The sequence below is a fragment of the Protopterus annectens genome, chromosome 15.part0 (assembly GCF_019279795.1).
Source record: "Protopterus annectens isolate FY-2018-M chromosome 15.part0, PAN1.0, whole genome shotgun sequence".
Taxonomy (NCBI): Eukaryota; Metazoa; Chordata; order Ceratodontiformes; family Protopteridae; genus Protopterus; species Protopterus annectens.
Genome location: NC_056749.1, coordinates 64628118 through 64652146, shown reverse-complemented (window position 1 = coordinate 64652146; position 24029 = coordinate 64628118). Strand labels below are relative to the sequence as shown.

The window sequence follows — 24029 nt, the reverse complement described above, 5'->3', positions numbered from 1 at the left end:
CATGGCACGCCTCATCACAAAAGGGTTCTCATCCAGGAAAAAAGAGGTCATTGTTCCCCTCTATTCGACACTCATTAGACCCATTATAGAGTACAACGCCCCTTTTGGAATGTACCTCACAAGACATCTGCAGCAGCTGGAAAGGCCACAGAAGTACCTCACAAAGAGAATTACTGGCCTCAAACAGATGTCCTACACTGATTGTCTCAAAAAACTCCAGCTTTACTCTGTAGCATATCGCCTACTCCGAGGTGATCTCTGCCTAACATATAAATCTATGTCAAACCCAGAGCTGTTGGACATGCTACACCTAAGGAAATCCCAATCCCTCCGAGCCTGACAATCTGCTCTAGGGACCTAAACCTTGTCACCACAATAAACAGGACTTGCTGGAGGGATAGATTCCTGTCCCAGAGACTTCCCATACTCTGGAACAAGCTACCCATTTATGTCAAGCAAAGTTCCTCATTAACACTCTTCAAGAAAAATCTTGATGAGTGGATGGGAAATAGGAAATACACCCCGGGGATCACTTCTGTGGCTCTGCTCGACAGGGGCACAGGAAATTAACTTTCTTGTGTTGGCGTAAGCCAGGGAACTTTGTTGGCTAGGCTTACTTAGGCCCATGGGCCGATAGCCAAGTACCTACCTATGAACCTATGAACATCTGGGACCAGGCTGTAGACAGGCAGCCACTGTCTGTGCTCAGTCAAATGATGACCTCTCTGTAGTCTTAGGGATTCTGTCTTCCCTAACTGAAGGCCTATCCCAGGAGTTGAAATCAAAGGCTTGCAGAGCAACTTCAGACCCATCCAACAGGCCATTTCCTTCAATTTGTGTGGGCATGAAGGGCAGCCAGAGGCATATTAGACACCAAAGGTAACTGGGCAGAGGCTTGCAACACACCCCTAATCATCGTAAGGGACTGTGAAAATCACCTGTGCTTCAACAGTCAAAGTCTTGGTGGACTGGCTGATGGTGAAGCTAAGTCATCTGCCACCCCAGTATGTTTTGAACACTTCCCCCTACACTTGCAGGAGGGTCAAAGTCTGAGAAACTAGTAGATATCATAGTGCATTAAGATACCAGATGTCCTTTTGCTTTTTCTAAGAAGTAGGACAAAGACGCAGCCGAACCTTGGATGATACACTTATGAAAGTGAGGACAGTTTAATGTGTCCTGCTCCAGGCCCAGGCAAAACAAACAAAGAGAGTAAAAGTGTCAATGTGGAATTGGATTTTCACAGTCAAGGTGGGGGTTACTACTAGTACATATCTAATGCCAAACCAGTCAGAAAGATTCCTTAAAGGGGCACTTAGCTGTTCGTGGAATTCTGGTTTGGACAGACCAATGCAGTCTACTGTAGTGGATGCTTCAGGTTCTGACAGCAAGAAAGAGCTGATAAAATGGGGCTGGCCAATGATCCTGATACCCAGATGTCCTGACATCAGGGTCAAGGTGTCCACCAGCCCAAGAGGACAGTGTAAAGTCTCTGGTATTTGGGCTAGCCAAGGGCTACCCAAGCAAGGAGAACCCATATTGTTTGGTACTGCAAGAGTGAAACACAAACATTAAATGATTAATAACTTAACTAGACTAGGTCACTTCACTGTGTTGTGTAAAACAAGACATTCTGCATTAATTGTAGTTTATGCCAACAGTAAAAAAAATGCATGAGAAGTGGATGCAATTTAAAAATTTTTATTAAGTACAAGATTTTCAAAACAAACCACAGGGAATTTGGCACAGTAACCATAAATTCAATACGAGGATATTGATTAATAAGGGAAGCAACCTTGAATGGTTACTATCTGTATGAAGAAATATTAAAGTTTAAGAGGTATTTGCATAAGCCTTACACGTTTCTGTAAACATATTTTGAAACATGTTGCAGCATTGCTGCCCTTACGTGGAACCAAACAAGTGGAGTGTCAGCAAACATGAAAATCCTAGTTGTAGGGTTCTGACTTAATACTATCAACATGACTGTAACCTTTAATTAAAGGAAATATGTGTTCCTCATACAGTTGAATAGGAGGGTAACAGACATGACACTATGAATTTCATGTAAACACTGTATGGAAATCAGTGCCGTTTCATCTGTGTATCTTTGCAGAACTGCTCCATTTGTTCACAGTTCTTGTATTTGGCTGTGTCCCAGTACTCTTCATTTATAATTGGTTATGGCTCTTAGGAGTAGTGCTGTAACAGCACTGTCACTACAAGAAAGGTTAGTACACCCAAGACACAGGGATCCACTGGGGACTAGAGGATGCCTCCTTGATGGCTTCTTGCAGTCCCTTCACACTTTCCGTAACATCGTTGTTGACAATTTTGAGGTCAAAGTAGTGAGCATATGAAGTGTAAATGGCTTCAGAATCCTTCTTAATTTGTTGCAAAGCATCAATCTGTGTGGAGAGAAGACAGAACAACTAGGTCAGCTCAGTATGTGTAGCAGCCTCACCAAAGCCCAACAGCCCAGGTGGCTGCAGTCTCGTCCCCATACTGTTTCTCCACGTAATCTTACCTGTTCTGCTTTGTCAGTTGGTGCTACAAAGACAATGAGGGGAGACAGCTCTGCAGTTCTGATGAGTTTCACGGTCTAAAAGAAAAAAGTTAAGAGGTTGTTACAGCAATGAAATATCCACTCCACATTCTGCAGCAAGCATCTGTTAAGTATCCACGGGGCACATTTACAAAGATTCCCTCCATCAGTTCTTAACTGCAGTTAACAGAATTCTCACAGTACTGGCTGCAAATGGATACTTATTACAGACTCCCTCCGATGGAAGTCATCCTGTTTGCATTTGTTTACTAAGATGGTCAAACTGGGACATTCAAGACTCCTTTTTAGCAAAGGACAGGAGATAAAAACTCTGTAAATCAAGTTGAAAATAAATACATATAACATAATATATTTATTTATTTTATTTATTTATTTGACATTTGTTAACTGGGTGGAGACCCAAGGAGAAAAGCTCCAAATATTAACAAACAGGACATTAAAATAGATAAAACTGACAATGATTACATGATTAAACAATATCTAACATGACATAGCTAATACATAACAAGGTCAATTTCTTTTTTACAAGTGATTACAGGCTAATTGGAGAGACAGGAACTAAATGTACAAAGAATAAATATGTCAATTGTAAGTTATAAAGAGATAGCATATGAATACAGACAATTATGAGGCAGGTTAGGAAAATAGTTGTAGGGAGAGAATAAGTGCAGAGTGAAAAACAGAAAAAACCCTAGGTAGTAGGTAGGTTAGTGAGAAAAGCATCTTAGGAAACGTAGTGTAACAATACCATAAATGGAAGTTGAGAAGCCATTATTATGATTAAGTAAAATTTATTACAATATAGGAGATGCGTGGGGAAATTGTGGGGGACAGGAAGATAAGTTATGTTGGGTCATTACAAGGGCATGACCATGACTTGTGGAAGGTTTATATCAGTGCTATTTTAAAGGAGCTGAAATGTGACAGTTCTGACTTGTAGTGGTAGTTTGTTCCAAACATTTGCCGCAGAACAGCTGTAAGGTGATTTGCCAATATTTTTATTTGGATTACTAACTTGCAGTAGGTACGATGAGAGCTACAGAGAGCACTGTTTGCAGTAAATGAAAGCAATGACCAAAAACATAATTATTTAATAAAAATACAAATGAAGACTTGCTTGAAAAAAATAAAGAATGGATAAAATCAGTAAATGAGAAATATGACAGCTTATGTTAAGAGAAGGTATATTATTTAGACAGTACAAAGTAGGTATGAAATATTAGACTGGAGATAGAGACTTAAAAGGAACAGCTACAGTAGGCCAAGACCCAAACTTGTGTACGTGGGAGAGTGACAGGAGTGGTGGTATGCCCACCGGATGTGACTGCACCAGTTAACTAGCACAACTGGCACATCACAGTAGTAACTGTAATTTAAAGACATGCAAATTAGGCGATAATGAGGTCTTTCCTCATCAGGGCTAATGGATCTGAAACAAAAAATACCACATTTTGGGAGCACAGCCTTTTTAGCACGAGTTGTATGACTTATACTAGGCCCTTTAATGAAGCCCTTGGAATGCTACTTGGTCTACATCAGCTTAATCTTAAGCTGTATTTATGGCTGTACTATGTCTAACTGAAATACACATGCTCTTATTACATGCTTATACATACTAGTAAGAAATCTGTCAAATACACGTACTCAGATACACTAGTGAGAAGACAGTTAACTGAAATACACAAATGTTATTTATCACATACTAGTAAGAAATCTGTTAAGTACAGCTGGGGAATCTGGGAATCTTGAGGCAATGTTACAACTGCCTTATGTACGCAGACCACCCTCTCCTCCTCCCAACAAGCTCAAATATATGTGAGAGATGCAACTATATAGCCAAACTGGAGGCTGAGCTCTCTCAACCCAGTACTGGCACAGCCAGTCAGGAGGAAAAGGTAAACACACACCACAAATCCAGTCTCACATAGACCTATCGCATCAGCAAATCAAACACATAAACAACACAAAAACATACTCGGAGGCTCTAAACAAAAATCTGTCTAAGCAGCAGAGACCTCCAAAGTAGACATCCAAGCAACCCCTACCACGTAACAATACCCACGTAGCACATAGCTCACAAAGTCAGTGTGCCACACAGTCACAGCCCTTAAGGCTAAACAACACACCTAATACACTTGTAATAGGTGACTCTATTGTCAGACACACTGACGTCCCACTCACCACACTGAACAAGGAGAAGGTCACTGTAAGCTGCCTGTCGGGTGCCAGGATCCGCCACATAACACATGCACTCAGGTCACTCCAAAGCAAGTACAAATATGATACCGTCATTGTCCATGCTGGTGTGAATGACATGAGACGCACCTCCCTGGACTACATGAAAAGGGACATAGAGGAGCTCTCTGATCATGTAGCCCAGGCCGGTATGACCCTGACCTTGAGTAGCATCTTGCCCTCACCAAGAATGATGCCACAGTATAAAGACAAAATGATCAATTTTAACAATTGGCTAAAGTATTGGTGTCATTCAAAGGGGATTCAGTGTCTGTCAGCCTGGGATGACATGCTTGACAAGCCACGTTGCTTCACTAGGGATGGCTTGCACCTGTCACCCCTGGGTTTTCGAATACTGGCAAAGGCTCTTGCCTCCCCCATAGTGCCTTTTTTAGGAAAGGCTCAAAAGACAAACCCACCTCCATAGACAACACAAAGAAAAAAAAACTAAGGGTAATGCTGCTCAATGCCAGAAGTCTAAATCTCAAGATGCACGCACTCAAGGCTCTCCTCAGTATGGAGAATATCGATATCTGTGCAGTAACAGAAACCTGGTTCAAGGCTCCCGAAAGCACCCCAGCACTACCAGGGTGCTACTTCATACCATGCTTTTCAGCCCCAAAACTTGGACCGAACCACAAAAGGAGGGGGAGTATCCATATTCATCAAAGATACCCACACCTCCAGGTTAGTGGCACTGCACGAAGCACTGGAGACCATCCATGTGCAACTAACAATGGGCAAAACTGCCTTTTAGTTTGTAGCCTGCTACAGACCACCCTCCCAAACACAGGAACCCCACTCGGCTTTCCTGAGAACACTGGAGAATATGAAGGTCTCTCCAAACACCATTATATTGGGTGACTTCAATTACCCAAACATTGATTGGGAAAACTACTCAAGCCCCAACACCCTCACCCAATGGTTCCTAGAATTTATAAACTCAAATGCTATGGAACAACTGGTCACCACTCCTACAAGAGGGGAAAACATATTGGACCTGGTCATCACCAGAGGTATACCCTTCCTTGGTAAGATCAGACCATAAATTAATCTCACTGGACATCCATATTCTGTCCCCACCCCCAGCCAAGAAAACCACGATGGAGAATTTCTCAAAAGCAAACTTCACACTTCTCAAAACCAAGGTGGAATCCTTCAAAGCCCCCGGGTCAGCATTCTATGGACACCTACAGGAATGCATGGAGCATGCTATCCCAAATAAAACCAAGACTCACTCCTCCAAAGGCAGGAGACCTGTCTGGTGGACCCCGGCCATAAATAAGCTATACAACAGAAGGAGGAAGCTACTACATGATAGAGCAAAATCCCAAAAAGGGAAGGCATCTCTGATCAGTACTAGCAAGAAACTACGATCCCTCATAAAATCATCTAAGGCCAGCTTCGAAAGAAAAATTGCACAAGACACTAAAGATAATCACAAGGCCTTCTTTAGTTATGTCAGGAACCTGGGGGCAACTCCCAGATATGCTCTGAGTTAGTGCAAAATGACAAAAAATACACTGAACCCACAGACATTGCCAACATCCTGGCAGAAAGGTTCAGTGCAAACTTCTCCCCCCTTCCCCCCCAAAAGAGCAAATGTCTATCCCAACAGAGTGTAGCCTCACTAAGATCACAGATGCTCAGGTGAGAGCTGCCCTCTCCAAAGCAATAAACACAGCATCAATGGAACCAGACGGTGTCCCGGGCTGTGTCTTACACGAGCTCCAAGAAGAACTAAACCCTCACATAAAGTCACTGTTCAATCTCAGCCTTACTACAGGATATGTACCCAAGGGTTGGCGTACAGCAACAGTGGTCCCACTCCACAAAGGTGGTGCCACAACGGACCCCGGAAACTATCGCCCTATAAGCCTGACTAGCCTGGTCTGCAAGGCTATGGAGCGTATCATCATGGAAATCATAAACAAAGACATTGGGAACCTCCAGACACTGGATCCTACCCAATTCGGCTTTGTTAAGGGCAGACCTTGCCTCTTGAACCTGGTCATAGGTTCATAGGTTCATAGATGAACTTATGACCAGGTTCAAGAGGCAAGGTCTGCCCTTGACAAAGCTGAATTGGATAGGATCCAGTGTCTGGAGGTTCCCAATGTCTTTGTTTATGATTTCCATGATGATACGCTCCATAGCCTTGGACTAGATCGACTTCTTTGAAACAGTTACCAAAGCCATAGATGAAGGGAAGGTAGTCCACACAGCCTACCTGGACCTCGCAAAAGCCTTCGACACAATACCCCACTCGGGCATCATAAATAAGCTCACCAGCTTAAATATCAACCCCTATGTCACAAGATGGGTTGCAAACTGGCTCAGGGACAGAACCCACATGGACAGAATTGCAGTTGCCATGTCAGAATCTAAACCAGTTACAAGTGGCATCCCACAAGGCTCAGTCCTGGGACCTCTCTTGTTCGGTATATACTTCTCCGAGGTACAGGCTAACACGGGTGGACTATGGCTGACCAAGTTCGCAGATGACTGCAAACTAGGTGCCATAATCGACTCTCTGGCTGACACAAGCATCCTCCAAAAGGGTTTCACAAAGACAGACAACTGGTGCCAGAGACATGGCCTAAAGCTAAATGCCAAAAAGTGCATAGTCATCCCCTTTGGGAAAAACAAAGTGCCCACAAATTACCACATAGGTGGTAATCCATTAATCTGGAAGAAGTAATTAGGGACTTGGGGACCCAAGTAGATAGTAATCTCTCCTTTGACAATCACATTGCCAAAGTGGTTAGAAAGACCTTCTATATAGCCCACCTTATCACGAAAGGGTTCACATCTAGATCAAGAGAGGTCATTGTGCCCCTCTACTCATCACTTATCAGGCCCATAATTGAATACAATGTCCCGTTTGGGATGTACCTTACCCGACACCTGCAGCAACTGGAAAGACCCCAAAAGTACCTCACCAAGAGGATCAAGGGACTCAAACAGATGCCCTATGCAGTTCGGCTAAAGAAACTCCAGCTCTACTCAGTTGCATACCGCCTACTCAGAGGCGATCTGTGTCTGAAGTATAAAGCCATGTCCAACCCAGAATTAATGGACATGCTCCACCTCAGGAAATCCAAATCTCTTAGAGCTACATGCTCCAGGGACATGAACCTCAGCACAGAAATAAATAGGACATGCTGGAGGGGCAGATTCATATCCCAGAGGCTCCCCTCACTCTGGAACAAAATCCCAATCCATGTTAGGCACAGCCCCTCACTGACACTCTTCAAGAGAAATCTTGACGAGTGGATGGGAGATCGTAAGTTTACCCCTGGGATCTCTTCTGTGTCCCTGCTAGACAGAGGTACAGTAAACTAACCTTAATAGGGCTACCTTCTGTGACCTACTATAGAGAGGCACAGTCAACTAATCTAAAAGGGTGGCAAAAGCCAAACACACTCTGGTTAGGCTTATAAATGCCCTAGGGCAGATAGCCTAGTATCAACCTATGAATCTAAATGCTGTCAAGTACACATACTCAAACACAGTATTCAGAAGACAGTTAACTTGAATAGACAAACATTACATAATGTGTTTCAGGATAAATATGCTTACATGCAAAAAACAGTAGAATAACTCAAGCCTCTTTGTACTATCACAACTCGTTTATATCTTTTCTCTGTGAGGTTGTTGCATGTACCATGGTTGCTGTTCTTCAAGGATGTTGTCAACATTTCCAAGTACATCAATGAAATAGGTAGTGACTAAACAGAAGATGGGTAAAGCTAAACTTGAGCAATAAAGCTACTAAAAGGAAACCGCTATTCACTTGTCTAGCTAGGACTAGAACACAGTAATGCCAGGAAGTCTAAGGAACTATCAAAGTTTACAGTATGCCTGAGAGGGCAACTGAAACTTGTAAAAATGTGTTTGTTACAAGGACTTTGGGTAATCATTATCATTCAGCTAATTTGCTTAATTGACTTTCTTGTATGAGAATGTTTTCAATGTTGGCAGCATAAAAAACACCCTGTGCAAATTAATTCAACTGTATATAAAGTGTTTATAGTAAACTGTTGTTTGGGCCAAGTTTCTCTTTTTTCCCAGTGAGGCTGATGTTTACATGTAACATCTTAGTACCAAGGTGCTTCTAGTAACTGTAATGCTAATGTCCTGTCTCTGCCACTACTTGGCCAAGGTCATGACAGAAACAGTCTCTGGACCAAATTCAACTTCCCTGTTATGAAATGTATATAACTATATAAACAAAGTGGTTACTGAAGGGGAAATGTCAGGACAAAAGGCAAAAAAAAAACTATGGTATGTCAAAAGGAAAGTACAGTTTTGTACACTTAACCATAAATCCAGATGTTAGCGTAGTCACTGCTGTAGCCATAACTGATGGGATTTCCTGCCATGGAAGCACTTAGCTGGGCTGACAACCAGAGACTTTCCTCCTCCTGAAGCCAGCAGACACCCTGACTGAACTCAAGACATTTGTGTATGAAGGGAGTCAGCTGGCACCATAACCTCAGTACTCTTGGGAGCCCCTAGCAGATCCCCAAAGTCAAAAGCCTAACCCAAGTACAGGCCAAATCTAATCTGAACAGAGGAGGGGGGAACAAACTGGATCTAGAGAGGAGAATGCCCACCCCCAGCCTCATGGGGCAATATGGGAAGGAGAGAAGAATACAGTGAATACAGTCAAACATCTACATTTATAAGTGTACACAACAGTACTATGTTCTTTGTGTTTCACTGTTGCATTCACAACTGGTGGGATGACACACAAAGTTGATAAGAGGGTGGGTGGATTGTCCTAAACAAATGAAAGGATGCCCTGCAAGACTGCAATGGTAAACCCCACTCTGGACTTGGAGAAGGTTGGAAGGTGATAACATTTGAAGGTATGCACAGAGAACCAAGTAGTAGCTTGCAAAAAGTCCTTAGTGGTCACTCCTTTAAGAAAGGCTATAGATGTAGCAGTAGACCTAGTGGTGAGTGTGACCTCACAGGGCCTATTGGCTTCTTTCCATGATGGTTGTAGCAAAATGAGACAAAATGGGAGATCCATTTGGGGATAGTTTGTTTAGAAACTGGTCTTCCCTTAGAGTGTATGATGCACACTTTCAGTGTTCTAAGTTTTTGCTGTTATGGTTTCAGTGTTTTGAATTTCAATGTTATGATATTTCAATGTTTTGAACTAGACCTATATATACATATATATATATATATATATATGACCTGTACATATATATATATATATATATATATATATATATATATATATATATATATATATATGTATATATATACTCATTTCTTAAGCTTAATTAAACCATCCATTACTAAATTAAAAAATAATTACTGCTGACCTTAAATTTTGTCTAAATAAGAATGCCTTTCAATTTAATTATATACAAGTGCAAATACACTGTGGTGGTGGTGCTGCGGTAGCGTTGTCGCCTCACAGTTAGACGTTGCCCATTCGATTCTCAGTTAGAGCGTCTTCTGTGTGGCGACATGCGTGAATGGGCGTTCCTTCGTTGAAGGTTGTGCGTTAGGCCTGGCAAGCCAGCATGTAAAACTCTACTGCCAATCATTAGCGGACAGGAGTACCGCTGTGGCGACCACTAACTGGGAAAAGCCGAAAGACACAAACAAACAAACAAGTACAAATACAAGCACAAATGGTTCCTTACAAATAGGTCCCATAGCAGGTTATTTATGTGTAATACATCTCGTGGCAGGTTATTTATGTGTAATACATCTCGTGACTGTATATACATATATATATATATATATATATATATATATATATATATATATATATATATATATATATATATATATATATATATATATATATATATATATATATATATATATATATATATATATATATATATATATATATATACATACACACTCATTTCTTAAGCTTAATTAGACCATCCATTACTAAATTAAAAAATAATTACTGCTGACCTTAATTTGTCTAAATCAGAATGCCTTTCAATTTAATTATATACAAGTACAAATACAAGCACAAATGGTTCCTTACAGATAGGTCCCATAGCAGGTTATTTATGTTTAATACATCTCGTGGCAGGTTATTTATGTGTAATACATCTCGTGGCAGGTTATTTATGTGTAATACATCTCGGGCGGTGGTGGTGTTGCAGTAGCGTTGTTGCCTCAGAGTTAGACGTTGCCGGTTCGATTCTCAGTTAGAGCGTCTTCTGTGTGTCGACATGTGTGAATGGGCATTCCTTCGTTGAAGGTAGTGCGTTAGGCCCTGCAAGCCAGCGCGTAAAAATCTACTGCCAATCATTAGTGGACCTGAGTTCCGCTGTGGCGAGACCCCTAACCGGGAAAAGCCGAAAGACACAAACAAACAAATATCTCGTGGCAGGTTATTTATGCATAATGAGAGGAACAGTGGTACCAGTTTGGAGCCCTGGGGGTACTTCGTTGGTAAAACAATCTGATAAGAAATTGCTTTTGTGAGTAATTATACTGGCTATACAGGTTATACTAGAACAATTCCTAAATCAATGAGTAACAATAGAACAGAAACCATAGTTTGCTAGCTTTAGCAGCAAAAAAGTTAAAGTTAATGGTATTATATGCTTTCCTGGGCTCAAGAAAGATGGCCGCTGTTAATAAGCCCTTTTCTGTACTGAAATAAATTTGAGAGATAAGGGTAATACATCTGTCTGAGTGTTATACCGCTACACTTAGACCAGAAGCCTTGCTGTCTCTCAGTAAGCAGATAACATCTTAGGATGGACCACAGGCAGGTTTATCCAAGACTTTAGCTAATGCTCATATGCCTGCAATAAGCCTGCAATCTTCACAAGAGCTGGGATGCAAGATTTTAGGTTAGGAATGATGAGTGACTACTTGCTGTGAGGAGGTAGAATGCCAGTGGATAGGGATAAGTTAACAATGTGGGCACGAGGTTTGGAAATTAGGTTACAGGGGTAGAACTTAATAGCTTGAGGTGTAAGTAATGAAAGGAAGGTTTGAATTTGTAATATATTATATCAAGGGGTGTTACAATCAGTTTGCTAGTGACTGATTTAAAGTAAGAAAGTGGGTATTGAAGAATTGTATGAAGTGGGAACATGGGGATATTACTGTATTAACAAGTGTGGGAGTGGTTGGAGGAAGTGTAAGTACTTACCATAACAGTGGATGTGTTACTGACCACAACTGCAGTTTTCCAAAGTGTTTTTTTTTTATCTCGCCAAATAATCTGGATGCCCAGCCATGGTACCAAACTCAAACCATTCCAGAGAGCATGTGTCTGACATATAACCTAAGCCTGTGGATATAAGAGTACATAAGCAGATGTGTGAGCAAACAAACCTCAACATTTTTCACTACAAATCCAAATGCAGGTCTTGTACCCGTCAGTCTGACGTACGAGGGATCTTTGGTATCTTGTGCCTTCATTGGTTCAAATAAATGCCCCATTAGGGAACATTTGTTGTTTTTTCCTTAAAGGTTTGGTATTTCAATACTATTAGATGTCATCTAGGTGTTGGAAAGTGCAACTGTGGTAGGCAGATTCCTTAATAGGACCTCTACTCCCAGTGTCTGTTTTGCCTAGGTGCAGAACTCAAGTATAAAAACTGCAATATCTGTCAATCACTTGTACCAAAAACACTATGAATGCATCTTTGTTAATACTTATTTGGAGACCCAGCTCCTTAAGCTCCTCATCCAAGCTAAAAATGACAGATCCTTCCACTCCTGGCATATATCTCATTCTGCAAAAGAAATTCCAAAGTTCTAGGCCTGATTCTTTGACTGCCCAGTCGAACTTGGATATACCTGCTGAGGTGTTAGAACCCTCAGTATGGTCAATTGTTTCTCAGCCTCCCACTACCATAACCCTACCGGAGACCAGTATAGTGTTTCATTCTTGCACATCCTGTCTTACCAGTGCTGGGGGAAGGGGGAAAGTACAGTTGTGTACACTTACCATAAATGTAGATGTTCAAGTGTATTCACTGTTGCAGTCATTACATTTGGGTAATCTGCGAGTAGGTTGCCCTCAGTCGGCCTGAATTCCAAAGTCTTGGGTCCTGCGGCAGTTGCTGTCTCCTCTTCCATGACGTCAGGTCGTCAGGGGTAGAAGACATGTAGCCGACGCCATTTTCTTTAGTTTTTCTTGCCCCTGATGTCAGGTGCCCCAAAAAAGGTAGTAAAAAAAAAAATATATATATATATATATATATATCTATATATATATATATATATATATATATATATATATATATACATACATGCATCAATATAAAACTTACCTTCATCTACAAGCAAATACACCACATAGGTTGTAGAAGATAGAGAAGGAAGATAAACTCCAGAATGACAGTGGGATGGCGGGAGGTAACCTGGACTGCAACAGTGAATACACTCCAGCACCTACATTTATGGTAACTGTACACAACCGTACTATGTTCTTCGTGTTTCACTGTTGCAGTCATTACATTTGGGTAGAATCCCAAAGCTAAGGTTGGGAGGCTGGAGCTAAATAGCATTAGGTGCGGCTATAAGGCCCTGAATAAATGCAGTGGCAAAGTCTGCCCTGGACTTAGAGTGGCAGATGATAGTGCTTTGTAAAGGTGAGAACAGAACTCCAAGTAGCAGCCTCTAGAATGTCTTTGGTTGGTACTCCTCTGAGAAAGGCTGCTGAAGTAGCTGAAGCTCTGGTGGAATAAGACCTAATGCCCTTGGGCACAGGTTTACCATGGTGTAAGTAGCAGAAATGGATGCAGTGGCATTTCCACTTTGAAATTGTCTGCTTTGAGATTGCCTTTCTTTCTGATCCTGCAGCATATAACACTAGTAATTGCTCAGTTTTTCTTAGAACTTTAGTCCTGCTCAAGTAGAATCTTAGCTGTCTGTGTACGTCCAAGGAATGCAGAATTCAACCCCCCCCTTGTTCTGCGGATTTGGATAAAAGGTTGGCAAACAAACTGTTTGGTTAAGAGCCACACTGGAAACCACCTTAGGCATAAATGTAGGATTTGTCCACAGAGACACCCTGTCTGGGTAAAATATGATAAAAGGCTCTACAGCCATGAGGGCCTGTAGCTCTGAAACTCTTCTTGCTGAAGTAATTGCTAGTAACAGAGCTGTTTTCCATGATAAGAACTTTATATCAGCAGTAGCAGCTGGTTCAAATGGAGGCAGGGTGAGCTTTTCCAACACATAATTTAGGTCCCATGCAGGTAATGGTGATCTTCTAGGAGGCCTTACATTTTTGGCTCCTCTAAGATACTGCTTTAGTAAAGGATGAGAAAAGATAGGTGGCTCTGTATTGTAATGAGCCAAAATGGCAGAGGCATGGATTTTGACTGATGAGAAATATAGGCCTTTGTCAAGCATCTCAGTTAAGTATTGTAATATCTGAGGAATATTTGGTCCTGCTGTATCAGTTCCTTGTGCTTGATTCCAAGCACAGAATCTCTTCCATTTGTCAGCATAAGATTTTCTAGTACTAGGCCTTCTGGCTTCCATAATGACTTCCATCACAGCTTTACTGAGAGGTGTTGTTTGTATAACTACATGATCAGCCATGCTGCCAGGTTTAGTGTCTGTAGTTGATTGTGCAGGATCTGATTGTTTTGCTGGGACAGTAGTTGAGGTCTTTTGAGGTAAGGTCCAAGCTGGGTATTGAGACAAGTTCCTTAGGATTGGGTACCAGTATTGGCGGGGCCAGTCCGGGGCAATTAGTATCATCTTTGGTTTCCCTTGTCTGACTTTTAGGAGGACCTTGGGGAGAAGAGGCAGAGGAGGAAAGGCGTAAACTGATAGGATTTTCCAACTGAAGGACAGGGCATCCACTTTCCATGCTTATCTGTGATAAGTCCTTGTGCAGAATCTTTTCAATTGATCATTTTGAGGAGAGGCAAATAGATCTATGTCTGGGCTCCCCCATTTCTCTGTTATCATGCTGAAGACTTGTGGATTTAGTTTCCACTCGAGAGGATCCATAATGTTTCTGCTTAAATCGTCTGCCAGAATATTTTGCTTTCCTGGCAGGAATTGAGCTTGAAGATGTATGGTAGGTCAAAGCTGTGTCCCACAGTGCCATGGCTAATCTGCAAAGGGGGTATGAGTGTGTGCCCCCTTGTTTGTTTATATACCACATGACCGTGGTATTGTCTGTCTTTATCATTAGTTGTCCTGGATGAACAGCTGGCATCTCATTCTGGTTGATATGTAGATGCATTTGTTTTGGGGTCCATATGCCCTGAATGCATCTTCCTGCCATGTGGGCCCTCCAGGCATAATCTGATGCATCTGTTGTTATGGTTTGGCTGACAGGGGGTAGAGTGAAGTCCCATCCCATGTTTTGATGACATGCCTTTGCCCACCATAGAAACTCCTGTTGTAGGCAGGGAATGAGAGGAATCACTGTTTCCAGACTGTGTAAATGTTGACTCCATAAACTTTTTAGGTACCATTGAAGTTTCCTCATATGCAGTCTTGCATATGGAATCAGTAGGATGCAGGATGCCATGAAACCCAGAGCCTGCAGAATTTGTCTTGCAGATATCTGGGTTTTTGTTGCCATCAGTTTGAAGTAAGTAGTCAGTTGCCTTTGCTTGTCTGGCATGAGGTAAGCCATCTGGGCAGTTGTATTCAAGCTTGCACCCAGGAATGTTATCTTTTGAGAGGGTACCAGTTGTGATTTCTTTTCGTTTATTGTGTACCCTAGGCATGCTAGAAGCCTTTTGACAAACGCCAGGTGTCGAAGAAGAATGTCCTTGTTGTCTGCTTGAATGAGACAGTCGTTCAAGTAAGGATATATTTGTACACTTCTTTGTCTGCAAAATGCAATTACTGGTGCCAGGCACTTCGTAAAGACCCTGGGTGCAGTAGATAAGCCAAAGGGCAGTGCAGAGAATTGGTAATGCATTAAGCCAGCCTTGAATCTGAGGTATCTTCTGCACGATTGTCTTATTGGGACATGCAGGTATGCCTCTTTTAGGTCTAATGTCACCAGCCAAGCATTCTTGCCCAGCATGGGCAGAAGCTGCTGCAAAGTCAGCATTTTGAATTTTGGAATGTCCAGGTATGTGTTCAAAATCGATAAATCCAGTATTGGCCGCCAGGCCTTGTCCTTTCTGGGTACCAAGAACAGTCTTGAGTAAAAACCTTGTCCTTTTTCCTGTTTTGGTACTGGCTGAATGGCTCTCATATCCATGAGGGATGTAACCTGTTTCTGTGCCTCTGCCCATTGATTTTTTGGCAGATCTGGCCAACCATTTGCCATTGGCAGAGTGTGGAAATGGAATCTGTATTCCTGTGATACGATGTTTAGTACCCACTTGTCCTGGGTTATTAACTGCCAATTTTGAGCAAAAAGTGCTAATTTCCCCCCTATGGGTGCTGCCAAAAGATAAATGCTTGGTGTAGGCAGAGGGAAGTCATTAGGATTGTTTTCTGTAGGTTTGCACTTTATCTCCTCCAGATTTGGAGGTAGAAGCGCCCCATTGCTTTGACCTGTATGAATCTTGCGCCTAGTATCTGGAACCCTTAGGGGGTCTGGATTTGCCCCTTTGAGCTCTGTCTGGCACAAGAAAGGACCAACTTTTTGTAGGCCAGTGTCTACTGAATCTTGGTGGCTGCCCTTGTAACAAGTCTTTAACACTTTGCATAGACTTAGCTTTGTCTTCCATTTTCTTTAAAACCTCTTCTGCCTTAATACCAAACAGAGAATCATGCTGTAAAGTTGCATCTAGCAATTTTGCTTTAACATGATCAGGCAGATTTTGTTCCTTTAGCCAGGCATGCCTCCTAATCACAGATCCAGTAACTGCGGCCCTGCATGAGGCCTCTAATGAGTCAAAACCACATTGCAAAGTATACTTTCCAACCTGTTCAGCTGCATGCAATAATTTCTGCAATTCTTTATTTTCTGCACATTCAGAAATCAACATAATGTTCTGTTTCAACAATCCCACAACATGTTGTTGGTACTTAAGCATATGAAATTGACAGTTTAAGGCCCTGATTGCCAAGGTTGCAGATGTATAAACCTTTTTTCCCCATCTGTCCAGTGCCCTTGAATCTCTATCAGAGGGGGTAGGATTTTTTGCTGTTGAGGCCTTAACTACCTTAGGACCCTGTGAAATAGTTTCAGGATCAGCAGTAGGGTTTCTGAATAAAAATTTATGTGAGTCAGGGACCCTGTAATACCTGTCAGGCTTACTGGGAGCCGGAGGTAAGGAGTCAGGGGTCAAGCTTGACTCCGTAAACACATCATCCACAATGTCTAAAACAGGGGGATTGGCTAAAGGCCTGTGCTGAGGGAGAAGAAGGAAATCCCTGAGCCTCTTTTTTGATTCTGAGAAGTCTTGACTCTCCCAGTGAAAATGCCCCCTCAAAGTATGCAAGGTTTCACCAAATGAATAATCCTCAGGAGGAGATGCAGATGGTATAGACTCCTCTGCATCAGAATCCTCATAGGGAGGCATAGATAATTCCTGATCAGAAGAGGAATCAGAAGAAATAGAAACCTGATCTGAAGATTCATAATCAGTGTCTTGCCTAGGCTTCTTATCTGGAGGGGGATGGGTACCCCTGATCAAGGTCTTCAGCCATTTTGATCATCTGTTTTTTAGGCATAGAGGCATGTGCACGTGGCTCATGCGTCGTTTTTTTAGTTTTAGAAGTTGCTTTTGTCTTTGGTTTTGCGGCTGTAGTCGGTTTGATATACAAATGTTGAGGTCTGAATACACCCTCAGAAGCCGGTGGCTGCTCAGCGGCTCCGAACCCATCCGAGGGAGATACATCCATTGGTCCAATACCTTGAGTATCTTGCAGAATGCCAGACTCCACAAGGGTGTCGGCAGAGGCCTGCGACTCGAAGGTAGCAGGTATCAGGGGCTGCGAAAGCGCCTCACTGAGTACCGGCGAACTGGTGACTGGCTTAGGAGAAGCTTCATTGTCGGTTTTGGATCTCGACTGCCTTTCTCTGTCCTTTTCTTTGCATTTTTTATGTACTCCGGTAGTCGGATTGCTATCTGATGACATTTCTGGGTAGTTAAATCTGTTTCCAAAATACATTGAGGCAAAAATATACCGACGCTTAATAGTCCATTGGTTAAATCTAGCACAAAACTGACAGCCAAGCACGTTGTGATCAGGGCCTAGGCAAGGAATACAGTATAAATGGAAATCCTTACGAGGTATTTGCTTCCCACAAGTAATACAATTATTAACTTTTTCTGACATCAGTATGGAGCAAAAAAAAAAGTTTCCCCAAGGGGGTACTTAGCTTTAGTGAAGACTTCGGTTATGAAACTCAAACTCGAATATTTCAGTAGTTGGCCGACCGGCACTTGTGAAATGCTTCTGCTTCGGGCACTGCACAGCAAGAAAGACTAAAGAAAATGGCGTCGGCTACATGTCTTATACCCCTGACGACCTGACATCATGGAAGAGGAGACAGCAACCGACGCAGGACCCAAGACTTTGGAATTCAGGCCGACTGAAGGCAACCTGCCAGCAAATTACCCAAATGTAATGACTGCAACAGTGAAACACGAAGAACATCCATAGCTTAGCATTTGGAAAGACTGGAAGGTATTCCTCAAATATTAGTTTTTAAGAAGTACCAGGGTCTTTAACAGAGATAGGTCAGGGGTTGGATCCAGCATGACTTGTTAAAGTGGACAACACTTCCAAAAGAAAGAAACACAAAAACAAAGTATTTCTTCTCCTCAGATGTCGCAGAAAAAGAGTGGCTGGAATTCTCCCAAAGCCTGTTTAAGGTCGTCTCAGGTATCAAACTACCATCCTTTGTTCTTTCTCCTCCTACTCCTTCCGCCATTCAGATCAGACATTTTGAGTCTTCCTCAGAGGAAGATGAAACAGAGTCTGATACAGATGAACATCTTCGGCCTACTGTTCCCCGATTCATTCCCCAGACCAAGTGGCCTCTGATGACGAGTATACCTTTTTCCTGATTTTCCTGTACAGGTGATCTCTTTTTTGGCAACCATATCTAACATGATGAAGCATTCTGAGTGGGAATCCAGACAGATTTTTGATTTATAAAAGTGATTTTCCAACCTACTACAGGTAGGCGCCCCTATGCCTGCAGCTGTCCTTCCTGTTCTGCAGGCTTTTCTGGATGCATTTATATCACTTCCTCTGCTCCTGATTCTCAACCACCTACACTTAAAAGACTTGAGAGATTTTTATAAAGTGCATAAAGATTTAAAGGTCATTCATCACAATCCTTTCATTGACCCATCTGCTTTTTCTATTTCCATGGACAAACTGTCCAAGTTATTACCTGTTGCTAATGCCCTTGGAGAGCAACAGACAGATGTGGAAAAATACAAACACCTCTTCCACTCTGGCATTAAGAGCTGTGAATTACTAGACTCAAATCACAAACATTTACTATCTGCTTTGGTTAACTGGAATAAAAATGAAGTGGCAGGCCATGTCTACGGTGTCTAACGCTGCCAGGTTACTAGACAAAGCATCAAGTAAAGTTATGATGCAGTGGAAGCCTCTTCCAGAGCAGCTGCTACTGGATCTGATATTAGAAGGTATGCATGGCTTCATTTACAGTCCGTAACTGAGGACAACAAAGCTAAGTTACGCGATTCACCTCTGAACAGAGACTTATTTTATGACCCTGAAGCAGCCAAGGCTTGCAAGACCAAGGTAAAACTATGAAGTACTGCAGACAAATTTTCTTCACTTCTGTCCCCAGGTATCACAGAAACTACCAGTTTATGCTCACCTCTGTCTCTTGCAGGTTCTCTATTACCCACAAAAACACAGGAAAACTCAACGGACAGACTCCTGAGTGCCAAATCAAATGAACAAAACCAAAAGCCATTCAGGACAACAGAGATGAATTTAACAGACATGAGCTATCACAATGTTACATTTTCACAAATGCTTTCTCAAGTGTATCAGACATTAAACATTCAGTTCCTGTTTAAAATACATGAAAAACGTATGATGTAATCATATACGAAAGCATTAAAAACTTAAAACACGTACTACATATTAAAGCCATGACATATGCAACCATCTCAGAGATCACATCAAATTATTATATCACAGTAATACTTTTTCAAATGCTTAAAACCTAGTTAATACAAAAACTGAGTATAACATAATCAAGTGCAATCTTACACTACATTAAAGCAATGCTTATAAATATAAACATAGGCATACAAAAATATGAAATGTACAACACAAGAAAATGCTATACCCGCGGTGGTGGTGCTGCGGTAGCGTTGTTGCCTCACAGTAAGACGCTGTCCGGTTCGATTCTCTGCTAGAGCGTCTTCTGCGTGGAGACATGTGTGAATGGGTGTACCTTCGTTGAAGGTTGTGCGTCAGGGTTGGTAACTCGGCGTCAGGGCTGGTAACTCGGCACGTAAAAATCAACTGCCAATCATTAGCGGACCGGAGTTCCGATGTGGCGACCCCTAACCGGGAAAAGCCGAAAGACACAAACAAACACAAGAAAATGCTATCTAAAATATCAATCACATACATATATGGAGTGTAATCCACTCTCACTATACTTGTGCACTTATACTCCATTCTCTCTACTCTATTTTATATATCTCCACCTCTATATACATTCAAAGAAACAGTTTCCAAAACCAAAAACTTAAAACCATGATCTGAGTTTTTTCCATAATGTGGTTACACACATTTTCCTCATTATACCCCCTAACAGACAGATGTGAACATATTCTTTTTTATAATTCACAATTAGTCTTACCAACATAAAACTATTGACATTTTTTTTTACATATACCAGATCTGTCATATCACAGGTTGCATAACACCTACTCTCATATTTTTTCGATATTACAGGATGAATAGACACATGATCTACATGGGTGACTACCAACTTTTGTATATTTCAAAACCTTCATTACTATGACACTGTTCTTTGTAACACAGAAACTGTTTCAAGTTCATGCTGTTCTTATAACTAAACACGTTTATCTGTGTTCATGCTGTTCTTATAACTAAACACGTTTATCTGTTAAACAGTTCTTTTATTTATCAATACAAATTAAAATATACCAATGCTTTGACATAATGTTCTCTTCTCCACTACCTTCATGTTGTTTACTATGCAACACCATTTGCATATCATTAGATGTTTTAGCTCTATTCCTACTTTTTATTTTTATCAGATCTACCTTGTACATATTCATATTCACCAAAGTCTTTTCCTATATTATCTTTACTGCCCAATATTTATTTTTTACAAAGTTCAATCTCTTCTCTGTTATAGCTCCTTCTTAAAAAATTGTGGCCTATCTCATTTAACTGTTCATCAAAGTTACTTTATCTCTATTTAATCTAGCTACCTTTGCCGTTTGTCTTTTTTGGTACATTTTTAAAAAAGGAATGTAGCATGCATACTAAATCTAAATATATAGGAATTCTTCTTAAATGTTTTTGTCATTTGTTTTTATCCTTGGCTGTATATACCATAACACCCAGAAAGTTTACTGAATTTCTGGATGCTTTATACTTGGATTTTAAATAACTCACTGTTTCCATTAAGTAAGGGTGAATTCTTTCAGTGATGGTTCAGTACCTTTCCATAACAGAAATACATCATCTACAAATCTTTTACAGAATAGAATATTACTTACAAATTTGTTGACACGATTGAAAACATAACTTTGCTCCCACTGATCAAGTACAGTGTTGGTACAGGCGTTTGCAACAGGAGTACACATTGCTACACCTTTTATCTGTAGATAATGTTTCTTCTAAAAGGTTTTACTTTATTTATTTGACATTTATTTTCTGGGGAGGTCTGAGTGGGTTAGTAGTCCATTTTCAGTGGCGGCCCGGGGAGAAAAGCTCCACATATAAAAATACATTTAAAAAGTTCAACACTAAGATAAACAATCTGAGACAGGTACAGTCATTACAATAGTTGTAGGATCAAACTAAGACAACTACTAGTTTTACATATAATTAAATAACACAGATACAGTGGATATAAAAAGTTTATACACCCCTGTTAAAATGCCAGGTTTTTGTGATATAAAAAAATGAGACCACAATAAATAATTTCAAAACTTTTCCCATCTTTAATGTGACCTATAACCTGTACAGTTCAATTGAAAAATCTGTTAGGGGAAAATATAAAAAATAAAAAAATGTACAATATGCTGGTTGCATAAGTGTGCACACCCTTAAACTAATACTTTGTTGTGTGTGCGCACCCTTAAACTAATACGTTGTTGAAGCACCTTTTGATTTAATTGCAGCATTCATTCAGTCTTCTTCAGTAGGAGTCTACCAGCATGGCACATCTTGACTTGGCAATATTTGCCAACTCTTCCTTGCAAAAGCGCTCCACATCTGTCAGATTGCGAGGGCATCTCTTGTGCACAGCCCTTTTCAGGTCGCCCCACAGATTTTCTATTGGATTTAGGTTTGTGCTGTGGCAGGGTCATTCCAAAACTTTAATTTTCTTCTGGTGAAGCCATTCTTTTGTTGATTTGGATGTACGCTTGGAGTCACTGTTGTGTTGAAAGGTGAAATACGTCTTCATCTTCAGATTTCTAGCAGACGCCTGAAGATTTTAGACCAAAAGTGACTGGTATATGGAATTGTTTATAATTCCCTCCACCTTGACTAAAGCCCCAGTTCCAGATGAAAAAACAACTCCAAAGCACAATACTGCCACCACCATGCTTCACAGTGGGGATGGTGTTCTTTTGGTGAAGCAAAGGGTTGTTTTTGTGCCAAACGTACCTTTTGGAATTGTGGCCAAAAAGTTCAACCTTGGTCTCATCAGACCATGACACATTTTCCCACATGCCTTTGGGAGACGATGTATTGTTTTGCAAATTTTAGCCATGCCTGGATGTTTTTGTGTGTAAGAAAAGGCTTCTGTATTGCAATCCTACCCCACAGTCCAGACATATGGAGAATACGGGAGATTGTTGTCACATGTAGTACACAACCAGTACTTGCTATAAATTCCTGCAGCTCCTTCAGTGTTGCTGTAGGTCTCTTGGCAGCCTCCCTGACCAGTTTTACCTTGTCTTTTCATCAATTTCGGAGGAACGTCCAGTTCTTTGCAACGTCACTAATGTCACATATTTTCTCCTCTTTTTGATGACTGTCTTCACTGTATTGCATGGTACAGTCAATACTGTGGACATTTTTTTGTACCCTTCTCCTGACCGATACCTTTTAACAATGAGATCCCTTTGATGCTTTGTAAGCTCTCTATGAAGAAAGGCTTCTGCTGTAGCAGGCAACTGAGTAAATGTCAGGAAAATCCTACTAGCTCAGCTGTACCTTATTTGGGGTTAATCAGAGCCTCTTTAGTTGGTGGCAGGTGTGTACCCAAGAAGACTGAATGCTGTGACTAAATCAAAAGGTGCTTCAACAAAGTATTAGTTTAAGGGTGTGTGCACACAACAAAATATTAGTTTAAGGGTGTGGACACTTATTCAACCAGTGTATTGTACGTTTTTTTTATTTTTTAATATGTTTCCCCTAACAGATTTGTTTTTCAATTGCATTATACAGATTATAGGTCACATTAAAGGTGGGAGAAGTTTTGAAATGGTTTATTGTGGTCTCATTTTTTTATATCACAAAAATCTGGCATTTTAACAGGAGTGTGTAAACTTTTTATATCCACTGTATACTGGGGTACATAAAATTAGTTTGGAAAAATCAGATCATCAATCAAAAATTTATAAACAATGATGAAGAGGTAAAGACATTATTCTTCAAAACAATGGAGAGAAATTCTCAAATCATATTTATCTTACTGTTTGAAAATTCTGTGTTGATGGCTAGAAAATTCTGGTCAATTCAATACCACTATCATTTGGAATTACTGTAAATAGAGAAACTACATCAACTGTAACCACCAGGACATCCTGAGCCAATATATTATGGCAAGACCAGATATATAATTGATGCAAAAATTCATCTGAATCAAGAATAAAGCTTTACGAACATTTTAGTATACCTTTTAGTTCTTTCTCTAAATAGAGGTAGGCTCAGTGAGCCCTCCCCTACCTGAAACTTCTGGCCTAATAGGTGGGTCTGTTAATGTTTTTATGTATTTTGAGGTAAACCATAATTTAAGTATAACTTGATGGGAAATATAAAGTAATTCAATTCAAGGTCAAGCACTCCATTCATCTGCATGGAATAGATGTTAGAACTTTAAGCTATTTGTAAAAAATCTGTC

At 40.9% G+C, this 24029-nt stretch overlaps 1 protein-coding gene across 2 annotated transcripts in view; it reads right to left on the bottom strand.

Moving 5' to 3' along the window:
* Window positions 1-1685: 1685 nt before the first annotated feature.
* MPP1 (MAGUK p55 scaffold protein 1) overlaps window positions 1686-24029 on the bottom strand; it is a 920179-nt gene continuing 897835 nt past the window's right edge. For both annotated transcript variants that reach the window (XM_044057679.1, XM_044057678.1), the window contains exons 12-13: window positions 2528-2602; window positions 1686-2408 (exon numbers count right to left, since the gene is read on the bottom strand). In XM_044057679.1, coding sequence (XP_043913614.1) covers window positions 2232-2408; window positions 2528-2602 — 252 coding nt within the window. In that variant the 3' untranslated portion in view covers window positions 1686-2231. The remainder of the gene's footprint in view (window positions 2409-2527; window positions 2603-24029) is intronic.